We start from the raw sequence: 13,170 nt of genomic DNA, 5'->3' as shown, positions 1-13,170 counted from the left end.
ATCACCACTTAGTGTCCACGGACAGCAAGGAGATGCACCAAGTATATAGATTGGGAAATATGGATTTATTCTCATTATAAGATAAGCACCAAATATCCATATTGATATGTAGACATAGAAATAAATCACTGTAAATCCTAAAGGAATGTTTTTTTTTTTTTTGCAAATCTTTTTCCTGCATTCCCTCACTATCAAATCAGCAACTGTGAGATGGACTCATTCACAATGTTAATTTTGATGTGAGGCAGGAATTAAACTCCCAAATGGGTGCCCTTATGGAAATCTAACAAATATGGCAAACTAAGGATGAGGAAAACATAGTATAAATAAGGTAATGTCTTGTCTTCTCTTGCTGTCACCTACTGACCCTGGCTTCAGGCTATAAGCACTACTTTCTCTATAGATGAGTTAATCCCATCAAATAGGACAGGCCCAAGACAAACAGATGAAGCCCTATTTTAAATACTTTTTGCTTATGCTATCTACTCTGAAATACTTTTACACATCCTTCAAGCTGACCTTTTTTTATTACAAAAAAAATTAAATAAAATTGCTATAAAAATAGGAAAGTTACCCTTGTTCATATTATTTTCAAAGAAAAAATATATTTATGGAGATGAGTTCTAATTCTAAGTTGATTAATTCAAAATCCCCATGCACAGTATAAACCATGAGAATATTAGCTAGTGTTTATTAATAAAATAATATACAGTAGGTATTTATTCTAACACTTTTGAATGTGTTATGTCATTTAATTCTCATCCTAACTCTGTGTGTGATATTCTTTTTATACCCATTTTCCCATAAGAAAATGAGGCATGGTTTATTTAAAGTCACAGACCAAGGCAGTCTGTTTTCAGAGCTGATGCCCTCACCTGCATTAATAGGCGAGCAGGGGAATATGAGGCTTGGAGCCCTTCCTCACTGGCATAAAACTACTTTTAAAAATTATTCTGTTATTGTACTCTTTAAAATTCCAAGGTGGAGAAAACTGTCTTAAGATATCAATGCTTCTCTTAGTGGGTTTTTAGGCTCCAGAAGTAAAACTTGATGTATTCAAGGCCCAGAATCCATTTGTATATAACATAAAAACTCCAGCCCTTGGCAAATCCTTCCTTTGAAAAGCTTCCACATTTTTAAACAAGCATACACCAGAATTCATCATGTCTTTTAAGCTGGTCTGTTGAAAACAAGACCGTGTATTATAGTCAGACTTCATTTGGGCCATCCTTTGCTGGTTGGGTACATTGGCAATGAAAGATCTGAAGGCATAAACTTGGCAGTAGCTTCAAAATATCCAGTTGGTCCTGGAACGATAACATGCTCATTATGTGCATTTATTGTGCCTGGGCTCCCCGCTGTCCAAATCTACCCAGAGTCTCCAATCAAGAAGTATTGATAAAAGCAGGGCTAACATGATATGACTGGGGACAATACAGAGTGACATGACCCAAGGTGATGAGAATGACATGCGTGGTTTCCTGACCACCCCCTCCCCTTCTCTGCCACATATTTTAATACATATTACATCCCTGCCTTGGCAGTCACAGACAGAGAAGCCAAAAGATATGTATGAAACTGCATCCATCAACACCACCAATGGACCTTCTGGAATGCTGTCAGCTTACAGATTGGCTTGTACCCACTGTCTGTGCACACCACACTCTGTCACTGTGGTTCTAGCTTTAGTTCTACAGAGAAGGAAGGCATCTCCCCAGAGCTCAGACAACTTCCACAAAGACCTACTGGAATACTGGATAGGAAGTAAAGAGTCATCCAAGTTGGCATTTGCTTCATTAAGAGGGAAAGGCAGCAAAAGGAGGACCAAATTAAACCTTAAGCTACGACTAGAATACAGAGGAAATAAACATTTAAAATAAGCCAAATCTATATATTTGTCGTTGCCAGGCAACCTTCCAAAGCAGTTGAAGTGCACCCATTTCTGGCCCCAAAACACAAAGGCTCAGAAGCCCACTTTTAAGTAGAGACTTTATTTTGTATTCAGAATGATTGTTTATCCTTTATGCAATACCTGAATTTGCAGCAAACTGCATGAGACTACAGCTGAACAACACACTGGTGTCCTAAATGTAGGAAATTCTCAATCTATACTATTGTATCCAGGGAATAATTCCATAATTTCCTGTAAGAATTTTTGATCAACCTAGATATTAGGGAAATGCCTTAAAGTTAATAAAAGTATTTTCTCTTCATTAAACATAAATAATTGCCTATCTTCTTCAGAGAGCATTCTGTATGTAGATGTTTAAATTGTTCACCCAAAATTCATGGACAAAATTGCATATTCAACACTAAGATCCAACTGAACATAATTTAATACATTTGTTGAGGATAAAGAAGCTTATTTTGAGATATTCCTGAAACTCAAGAATTTCATTATGATTTCAACTTGTATTGCATGAAAGAAATGCAAACATGGCAATTGACAGATGACCTAAGAATGTGGTACGAGTGGGCGGTGTCTGTACCGGCAGTTTGGAAACAGTATTTCCCAACCAGTCTTCTCACTTTGGAAATGGGAAAAAAAAGAACACATTATGAATTCTTCTCACTTCAAGTAGTCTACCATCAAGGAGACTTACTTCTGGATGCACACTGTTACCCCATCTATCCTATAAAAACATACTCAAATATCAAGATCAAGGCGAACCTGAATTTTAAATCCCATGGTGGTAATCTGGGATAAGACAGGGTTTCTCTTTAGGCTGATGAATGAGAATTTTTTTCTCCTTAAAAAGAAAATCATGATTGTCTTTTAGGAGAGAGATAAAGGCAAAAGACATAAAGTAATCAACTTAAATGGATTTTCATTTAAAAAAATGTGCTGGGTCAACAGAATTACTGAAGAACAAGTTATGTGAAATTTAGTTATAAATGAATGAAGAAACCAATAAGATAAAGGTCTCGCATTAATGAAAAAAATTATTAAATTCTTGTCCTTTTTGATGTTTTCTCTGATAATTAATATTTCCTTCTTCATAAGATGATATAATCTGTAGGCAAATTTGTAAAGAAATTTAAAAATAAAATATGGTTTGAGGGAAAGAAAGAGGGAAGAAGAAAAGAGAAGAGAGAAGATAAGATGGACAAAAAATGTAGAAAAGAAAGTTCAAAAAGTGGCACTTTTAGAACAGCTTCCAGGACTTGAATTAGGTATGGCTTTAATTTTTTTTCCACCAAGTCTTAGTCTTGGCAGGTTTCTGGGAAAAAAAAATGCAGGAATTTCATGGATGTGGGAACTGGTGATGGAAAATGCATTATTTTCAACACAACAATTGTTGTACTTGAGAGAAACTATATGGGAAAAAAATAATACCCTAGAATAAATACAAATGAAATTCATGTATCAAAACCAATACTGTGAAAATAGTTTAAATGTTTCTTGAATTTATATCTAGTCATTAACCTAAATGCAGATTTTAGTTCAAGCCACACTTCCGCCTCATGGTCAGAAGGCCTGAAAACCTGTGGCGTGGAAAATTGGCAGGAAGGAGAATATTGAATCGGTCTCCACGGAAAAACAGATTTTGGCAGCCATAACCTCCTCCGTGGCAGGTCTCTCCCCCCCTCTCTCTTTCTTCCTCCTTGCTTCAATCTTGTCCCAGGAAAGAGGCTGAGGAAAGACCGCATAACAGCTATAACAGCAAGCAGCTGTCAATCTGACCATTCATCAAACAACTTTTCTCATTGGCCTTGAATCCTATGGTTAGGGTAAAGCCCCAAAAATGTCCCAGCCCTAGACTCACCCTGTGGAGCACGGAGGCCGTAGATTTCCATTTCTACTGGCTTTGGTTTCCTTCTCTCCTCAATCAAGAAAGTGAGGTGGATCACCTGCTTCACCCAATGTCCCTGAAACAAACTGTAATTCACAAATGGAAATGATTAATTCATTCGCAGAAATCCTAAAAATCTATTCCTCTCTTTCCCCAATCCCCATCCTGTTTTACTCCTCTATTCTGTCTGGTTATCTCAGGAAAAGTAGACATTTCCTCAGAGTTTTATTTAATCTAGAGGACTTCTCCGAAATCATTTCTCCACCCCGGAAGACCCTAACAGCCCACCTTACCCCTGAAGTTCAAATTTATTCCCTCCTGGGCTAGCCCTAAACCCAGGCTCCATTAAGCTGCGCAAGATTTTCCTTCCAGCCTCATTTCCATCATCCCCCTAACCCCAGAGCTTCCAGGAGGAATGTTCGCCACACCCCTCCGGTGGGTTCCAGGCCCTATGCATGAGCGAATTGAGGCGAGAACCACCTCCCCCGAGTCAATGTTGTGTCCGTGTGCTGTGCCTGTGCCTCTCGGTGGTTTTCACAGTGATCTTTTCTCTCTTTGCAGCTGGTTAATAATCCACTAGCAAGTCAGGCTGCCGCGGCTGCAGCAGCCATGAGCTCCATAGCAAGCTCACAGGCCTTTGGCAATGCTCTCTCCAGTCTTCAGGGGGTCACAGGTCAACTAGTTACTAATGCACAAGGACAGGTGAGTGGGAGATGGGAACAAGAGTGCATTTTTATGGCAGATTGAACTCGGAAAGGAAATGAATTTCTTTTGCATGACAGTGATATGTAACCGCATCTATTCGAGGCAAATAAATAATGTTTACTAGCAATGTCAAGAATAGGAGAAGGGTTGGGAGGTGTTTCTATATTTTAGAAGCAAGGTTTTTTTTTTCCCCTACCTCTAGATTGTCAAAGTTTTATTTTGTTTTTATCTCTGCTATGACTCATGTTATGACCTTATATGAAGAAGTTACTTTTCATTACAGGGGCATTCTTTAAAAAAAAAAAAGTTACATTTTAAAAATAAAATGTCAGTTTTGCTTTTTTTACTTTTCGCTTAAAGAAAAACTTGGATAAGGAGGGAAACTGATCAATTTTCTTCTCTAATTGCTGTGAGATATCTAAATTAGTCTTAACAAAGCCAATGTCTGAATGTATGGGAAGGTGATGAAGAGGTCCTATAAAAGCAACAAAGAAAAGGGGTGCCTTAGAATGAAGCCAATTGCAAGTCAGCCCCAGGGTCCCCAGCCTCCTGCCAATTCCCACAGAAGCCAGGCAGCCTCTGGCATGCTTGTTGATTTACTTCAGTATGTCAGGGGCTGTAAACCTTCCTCATGTCAGGAGAGAGGGTCTGTCCCCTTACACTGCTAATGTGCCCACGTATCACCAAGACACTGGCAGAGCTTCAGATGACCCATTAAACCCCAAAGCTGCATAGAAAGCAAACAAGATGAAGCTGATGATGTCAGGGGACCTTCTGTCCGAAGGCCTGCCTCAGAGTGTTTAGGATCCAGTGTGACTGTTTAGGATCATGAAATCAAAGGGAGAAGGAGCTAGTATTCTCACAAAGGTTTTCTTCCCCCAGCCTTATTTATTTGCCAGCAGTGTGTTCACATACTCCCTGCTTGGCCCGCTCTGTGGAGAGCAGGAATTTTGATATCTTGAACCCTGTTTTTATTTTACATAAAGAGTAAACAAAGATGCATTATAAGCTAAATCGTGTCTGTCTACGTCCCAGGGAAAAAAAGCTGACCTTGTTTTATTTCCTGGGCGGGTGCAGGATTGTCCCGTCAGAACCCCGAGGGCTGAACGATGGAGCTTGTCAAAGAGAGGCCCCATGTAATGAATCATCTTATCACAGGTGCACACCACACATATTAAAGGAGGGTTGTATGAACACTGTGCCCTCTACAGTAACCTTTCAATGTCTGCTTTAACCCTTGTTCCAATCCCGTTTCATCAAAGGATCATTTTATGCAGCCGGCTTTAAATGGAGGCTCTCAAAAGCCTATTAAGATTTCTGGAAGGACGGGGTATTGGTGTGGAGGAAAAGTTGGTTTTAATATCTATAACTCATACTCACATCAGGTCACTGCTTCCTAGAGCTGTGCCTAGAAATAGGACACCCTGCCTCACTCCTGCCAGGCAGTTAGCCCTTGAGATGTAAATTTTAGGAGTTCAAGATAAGAAACCATATCCACTGACAGGTATTTCCTCTGATTTTTCTGTTCCTACATCTAAGTAAAATACACTGCTATGCTCCACCACTTGAACATTTGTGATGCAAAGAATTCATTATATAGAAGGAATTATTAGGAATTTATTCTTCTGATGATTTAAAGGCTGATTGCTTTGTCAATTAGATATTCTCAAGGGCTAGAGTTACCACCTTTGCTTTATTGGCCTTTGCCAATAAAATCCCAGGGATAGCTCTACCAGCCCATAAGTTTCCATTAGAAAATTATCTTCCAAGTAGAAGATTGGTTGGTATTGTGCATACATTGAATAAGAGTTGACTTTAAAGTATCTTATTTTAGAAACTGTGGTATGATCGTTTATTTGATGTGGTACACAAACCTCCTAAAGTGGAAAAAACATTACATTCACAGAGAAATCAATAATGCCCACTCATGAAATCTTGTCTAAGTTTTAACATATGTGCTCAATGGGGTTATGTCTTCCATGTAGTGCTGAAAGAGTTCAAGAGTTAAAATACTCAAACTTCCAGTGGATAATTGACCATATTCATGTAGCGATATGGTTGGGCTTTGTGGGTTTTTTTTCTGATGTTTAGAATGTAAACACAGTTATCATCCCAGGAAAAGGTGTATGTCCTGCATCTGTTGGCACAGAGATACTTTTGTGGGCCTGTGTAGTGGGGTGAACAGCCTGTGGTTAAATTACACCAAAAGAGGCAAAAATTATGCGTTTTTGGTTTTGTGTGTTTGTGCATATTCCTTTGGTTTATGCTAACGTGGCACGAAAGGTAGCAATACATTGGAACAAGATTCTTACAATTAGTCTTGCTCAAAATACCATTTAAAATAGGACTACTCCACCCAACCCATATTCAATTCCTTAAAAATCTCCATAGCACTTTTCCCAGAAAAGATACAAAGAGAAACTCTGAATATATTTAAAGATTCTTTCATCTGAGGTCTTTACATCAACTATTGTTTACATTTGGAAGTTCATCCAGGAGTAATCACATTAAAATCTAAACCTAAGTGTGAAAAGCATGTTTTACTCTACTGAGAGTTTTGTGAGGTTAGGTCTGTTGAGAAGGGATGGGGTGAGTTGGAAGTCCTATTATCAGAAATGTTCTGATCCTTGCTCTCCTCCTGCTAGATTCCTTTGGCTACCCAAAAACAAAAGACAAGATTGGCCAGTAGTTAGGACTTTGGATTCAGAGCTACCTGGGATTGGGTTTACGCTCCACCTCTTTCTAGTTTTATGATCTTGGAACCACGACTTAACCTACCTAAGTCACAGCTTCTTTCTTTCTTTTTTTTTTTAATTGTACTTTAGCTTCTGGAGTACATGTACAGCTCATGCAAGATTGTTGCATTGGTACATTCATGGCAATGTGGTTTGCTGCCTCCATCCTCCCATCACCTATACCTGACATTTCTCCCCACGTTATCCCTCCCCACCCTCCCTCCCACTGTGCCTCCCCTAGCACCCCCCCCAACCAACGGACCCCAGTGTGTGATGCTCTACTCTCTGTGTCCAGGTGTTCTCATTGTTCATCACCCACCTATGAGTGAGAACATGCAGTGTTTGCTTTTCTGTTCTTGTGTCAGTTTGCTGAGAATAATGGTTTCCAGACGTTCAAATAGAACCTATATGAGGCAGCCGTGAGACATACGCCGTCTCACAGGGCCCAGAGCCTATGCTACGGGTGCACATTTGCAGTGCAAGTGGTCTTAAGGCTGCCTCCTCAGCTGGCCAGATGCCCACCCCACGTGGGGAGACATGCCAGAATCTTCCTTCAGCTTGGCCCTCAACTCGCAGCAGAAAAGAAATCCCCCTACCTGGGACTTGGCAGTTTTGCTTCCCTATCTTGGCATCTGACTGTGTTTCTATTAACTGGATATCAGTAAACCTAAAGAGATAGGAAGTCTCCATATATTGAAGAATTTTTTTCTTGTTCCTTTTTTTCCCAACCAGTAGTTATTATGAACAAACATGGAGGAAACGCTTTAGTCATTTTTATAACTTTCTAACCGCACCCATTCATGTGCCATTAATTCAAAGAACAGACACTATTCAATAGAGTTACAAATTTTAACAGAAATACTACATTCTAAAGTCAGAGTAGAGGCCAGTCATGGTGGCTCACGCCTGCAATCCCAGCTCTGTGGGAAGCCAAGGCAGGCTGATCACTCCAGTCCAGGGGTTCAAGACCAGCCTAGACAACATGGCAAACCTTGTCTCTACGAAAGATACAAAAAATTAGCTGGGACTGGTGGCAGGCACCTGTAGTCCCAGCTACTTGGGAGGCGGAGGTTGCAGTGAGCCAAGATTGTGCCACTGCAGTCCAGCCTGGGTGACAGAGTGAGACCCTGTCTCCAAAATAAATAAATAAAATCATAAAGTACATATCTTACCAGAGATGTTAAAGGTTCTAAAATTTTATCATACCCAACTTCACTCTGAGGTGGGAAGGTAGCATGTGTCCTCCTGAAATTAGTAGTCATGAAATTGATCATGACTATGGCATTGCTGAGAAAAGCATCCTAGTTCTCTGTTTACTGGATCTGGAAATCATGCAAGTGTGGCAGGTGGACAATGGAAGGGTGCTAGCTGTGGACTTGTCTGAATTTCAGGTTGGCCCATAACTGGCTCTGTGACCTTGGGCAAATTACTTGAGCTCTCTGAGCCTCAGTTTTGCCAATTATAAAGTAAGGGTAATAAAATCTAAGCTCCTAGGTTGTAAACATTAAATGAGATAATGTGTGGGAAAAGCCTACCACAGTGCCTGAGTACACAGGCAGTCTCAACAAGTGGTTGCATAATCATCATCATCGTCATTGTTAAGAATTTTGCCTCATATTTTCTGGAAACCTATATTTGATCTGGACATGCAGCAAGAGGCAGCACAGTGAACAGGCAAAAAGAAAGGGTTCTGGAGCCAGACTGCCATCCACCAACTGTGAGACTGGGCAATTTCCTTATTCTGTGCTTCAATTTCTTCATCTGAAAAATGGAGATAATAATAACACCAGGTCCTAGGATTAAAGTGCTTAGCATGGCATCAGGCATATAATCATCAGTCAATAATACTATCACCCAATAAATGCTATCTATTTTAATCAAGATGGTATATGTTTTTAGTTCATAACTGTGCACAAAAACCCATGCTGAAGTCTGTGTAGTGTGAGGAGTTTGAGAATGTGAAAATCTTAGTAGTAGGACATTAAGTTATTTTAGGGAAATCTTACCCTTATCTTGGATAGTTCAGTAGGGAGGAGGAGGAGGGAAAGTGTGAGTGTATATACGTGCTCCTAACACTTATTCAGTGGGTATGTTCAAGATTTGGCAAGTAGATTTACCATCGACTTGTTCAGCTGTAGAATTGGCTTCCCTGGTGCCCCTGGCAATATCTCCTTATTGGCATTATTGCAGAAAAGTAAAAGCAAATGAAATTTTATTTTATCCTGGGGCTAAAGAAAGCATTCTCTACATTTTAACTGAAGCTCAGAATGTTTCGCGATGAAATTAAATCTTGGACCACTGTGAAATTTTCTTAAGTGGCAGCAAGTAAAGTCAAAGATGTTGGTCTTTAAAAAGCCAATCAAGGGGGGAAATCAAGTAAACGTTACTGTTTCAATGTATTAAAAAGAAGGAAAGGCAGGGCGCAGTGGCTCATGCCTGTAATCCCAGCATTTTGGGAGGCCGAGGTGGGCAGATCACCTGAGGTCCGGCATTCAAGACCAGCGTGACCAACATGGAAAAACCCTGTCTCTACTAAAAATACAAAATTAGTTGGATGTGGTGGCACATGCCTTTAATTCCAGCTACTTGGGAGGCTGAGGCAGGAGAATCGCCTGAACTTGGAAGGCAGAGATGCGGTGAGCCAAGATCGCACCATTGCACTCCAGCCTGGGCAACAACAGTGAAACTCTGTCTCCAAAAAAAAAAAAAAAAAAAAAAAAGGAAGGAAAATGTCAAGAGATTTACCTAGTCAAGTTACTCAAAAATGCACATACTATTGTATAACAGCTGAGCAGAGTTGGTTTGGTGAGATTTGGAAGGATTTGCTGGAGCAGTGTAGGATAGGCACTGCCTCCTAAAATGACCACAAGGTCATGATGAAAGAAAAGCAATCAAATGATTCTAACAGCAGCCTGTGCATTATAACTTAGAGGATATGAGGATACACCCTTGATTGTACAAAACCTTCGATTGTGACTCAACCCTATTCAAAAGCTCTGGGCTGGAGAGGGGTAGATGGAGAGGCAGGAGCACCACCAGCATCATGGATCTACACAGCTGGAAGGTCATAACAATGTCATCACTTTCCAACGTGGTTAAAAACACATATCTTAGAATTGAGGCAACATGATGTTCAGATGGGGATGTTGCTCTGAGTTGTAATAAGATAAATAACATCTCCAAAGAGCCAGAGAGTAGCTAAGAGCATGGGCTTTGATTGGAACCCAAACACTGTCATTTCTTAGTTGTGTGGACTTTGGATAAGTTATAAAACTTTTTCTTGGCCTCTGTTTCCTCATCATTAAAACAGCAATAATAGGCTTCTCACATATATTTGTTGTGGGATTAAATGTGGTAAAAGAAGAAAAAGTGCTTGGCATAGTGCCTGATGTATGTCATAAGCGTTTAATAAATCATAGCTATTCTTTTAGGATGAAAAACCAGCAATTGACCCTGAACTGGGAGTTGCTAAAGTAATTAGCCCATCATTTAAATACATGGGAATCTTTTAAAGCAAACCACGACAAAATAAATGAAGATTAAGTTATAGTAAATGCAAATCTCACCCAAAGGATTGAAATATAATGAATTTATTCAATGAGTGTTGAGTCCCTCTCTAGGTTTTACTAGGTTTGTTAGAAGAACTAAGAAAGCCATAGCTGCACACATTTGTAAAATTATTTTCAAACCCTGTGGAAAATAAATAGTGTGTAATTCTGACCATGTGACTAAATAAATTAGATGCATTAGACATATCCTGCCAAAGTCAGTTGATCAGGAGTTTAGGGAGATTCACATATATTACTTTATTTGATTTTAAACAATGAAACATGTTATATGTATAGAAAATAATTTTTGCAAAGCAATACAAAAAGCACTCTTGTTTAACCACCATATTAGCTTCATATTAACCACCTAGATCATATTAGCTTTTTCCATATTAGCTTCAGTTTCTTTTATTTATTTATTTATTTATTATTTGTAAAAGAAACAGAGGGGTAGGAGTAGCAGGGAGCAGCCCCATACGAAAATTAATTAATAAAAAATAAAAATAAATTTTAAAAAGAAAAAAACAAAACAAAACATGACAGACACTGCTGAAACCATACAACACCCTCTTCTCCCATATCCCAAGCCATGATAAAAGGAATCCTTTCCATGCGAGTTCTGCATTTTCACTTCAAAATATTGATTGGAGGAGCAAGATACAAAATAAATATGTACAGAATAATACCATTTTAAAATACAAAAAGGGCAGTAGAATATATTGTTTATACGTTTTGCATCAATAAGAAACATGTTTTTCGAAAATTCAGAATTGGCGTCTGTATGTTTTCTCACAAATATTATGAACAGAGCAATCTATACCTATCACATTGCTTAACTAATGGTTTTGGCCATCTTTTATAAACCAAAAAACAAGCTGAAAAAAGCTTTTATTTTCTTATTTGCAATGTCATTATAGGAGGTTTTATTTTAAAAGGTGTAAAAATTAAATCACATCGTGTGAACTATACTTCAAGTAGCATTTTTTTTTAATCAAATAACATTTCTTAAATCAGCTCTTTCTAGAGACTGGGGAATATATATGTTCATGGGATGAGTAACGTTATAGGAATTTTACACTGACTCCATTTGAATTATAAAGATAAAACAATAAACAACCTCAATCTTTCTACTAACATACCAGATTTCCCCTTTGAGCCCAGTTGAAACTTTATTTCCTCATTTCAAGAGGAGCAGTTGCATTAATGCAGTGTTTCCCTAAGTGTGTGCTTCGAGAAAATAAGCCCCTCAAGATGCTCCACAAACGAGGGTCTCCTGGTCCCAGGAGCCGGGCGGCGCCGTCGCGCGTGGGACCCACCCGCGGGCGGAGCCAGGCGGCAGGGCTGCCCCACCGAGCTTCACCCCAGCAACCCCTTTAACTTTCTTAACCCCGTTTTTCCCAACCCAACACTTTCTAGAATTCACGTTGGCAGAGCCCACTTCAAAAAATGCTGCAGAAAGCCATTCACACTCATTCCTATTCACGTTTTTTAAAATGCGGAATAGCGATTTAAATCAGACAAAAACCTCTTCCAACGGGAGTTTGCTTCGCCACGGGGGCTTCGCGGTGATTTTCTGTGCTGTTTCTGAGGGCACACACCTACACAACACGTTTGCAGAAATAAAGGGTCTCCACCTGCTCCCCCAAAGTCCCAGGGACTGGTAACCTGCAAACCGGAGGGCAAATGGACGTGGGGCGACGCGGAGCGCTCGCTGAAGGGGCTCTCCTGCAGTGCCCGGGCACAGGGGGCGTCGGGGGACGGCTGTGGAGGGAAGGGCAGGCGTGTTCTCGCCGTCCTGAGGCCTGGGACCCTCTTGATGGGAAGCGGCGCTGTAGAGCTCCGAGGCGCAGGGACTCTGCGGGCGGCGGACTTGGCGGGAGGCTTCGCTGTGGGGCGGCCCCGCTGCGGACACGCGGGACGTCGGCGCCCCAGCTGAAGCGCGGGGCTGTGCCTCCCTGCGAGGGCGGTGCGGGCCCTGCCCAAGGTCGTCCCGCCCTCCACCCTTCCACTCCCACCCCATTTCTGAAATGAAAGACTTAATCGCTTTAGGGTCAACTTAAAGAACTGAAAGTAAAGCCCTGTCTGAACTCTTTCTTCCTACCCTCCTTCCCCAGCAAAACTCAGCAGAACAAGCCGCCGCGTATCATAGAAGAGGTGGGCAGGAATGTACAGTGAGAAATCTAGTTTGCGGGATTCTCCCTGAAGATTGAGCCACCGAGGGCCAAGATCTCTCCCACCTAAAGCAGAACTGGTGTGCTGTCCCTTTTCCCCCCTCTGGCTTCTGCAGCGTTTTGTTTATTTATTTATTTATTTTGAGACGGAGTCTTGCTCTTGTTGCCCAGGCTGGAGTGCAATGGCCCAGTCTCGGCTCACTGTAACCTCCGCCTC

At 40.6% G+C, this 13,170-nt stretch overlaps 1 protein-coding gene and 1 long non-coding RNA gene across 5 annotated transcripts in view; one reads left to right on the top strand and one right to left on the bottom strand.

Moving 5' to 3' along the window:
* Positions 1-13,170, top strand: part of POU6F2 (POU class 6 homeobox 2) — a 469,381-nt gene that overhangs the window by 403,986 nt on the left and 52,225 nt on the right. For all 3 annotated transcript variants that reach the window (XM_064366754.1, XM_064366753.1, XM_064366752.1), the window contains exon 6: positions 4,356-4,496. In XM_064366754.1, the coding sequence (XP_064222824.1) occupies positions 4,356-4,496 (141 nt within the window). The remainder of the gene's footprint in view (positions 1-4,355; positions 4,497-13,170) is intronic.
* LOC135270729 (uncharacterized) lies at positions 2,319-4,301 on the bottom strand. 2 transcript variants are annotated; one of them, XR_010338857.1, is made up of 3 exons: positions 4,223-4,301; positions 3,768-3,880; positions 2,319-2,528 (listed from the first exon to the last, which is right to left on the bottom strand). It is a non-coding gene; the product is annotated as an uncharacterized LOC135270729 (long non-coding RNA). The 2 variants fall into 2 exon arrangements; XR_010338856.1 differs by having other exon boundaries at positions 2,319-3,880.

The sequence above is a fragment of the Aotus nancymaae genome, unplaced genomic scaffold, assembly GCF_030222135.1.
Source record: "Aotus nancymaae isolate 86718 unplaced genomic scaffold, 86718_ANA_hifiasm-v0.15.2.pri h1tg000065l, whole genome shotgun sequence".
Classification (NCBI taxonomy): domain Eukaryota; kingdom Metazoa; phylum Chordata; class Mammalia; order Primates; family Aotidae; genus Aotus; species Aotus nancymaae.
Note: the sequence above shows the minus strand (reverse complement) of the source record. Positions and strands in the feature narration are given on the sequence as shown.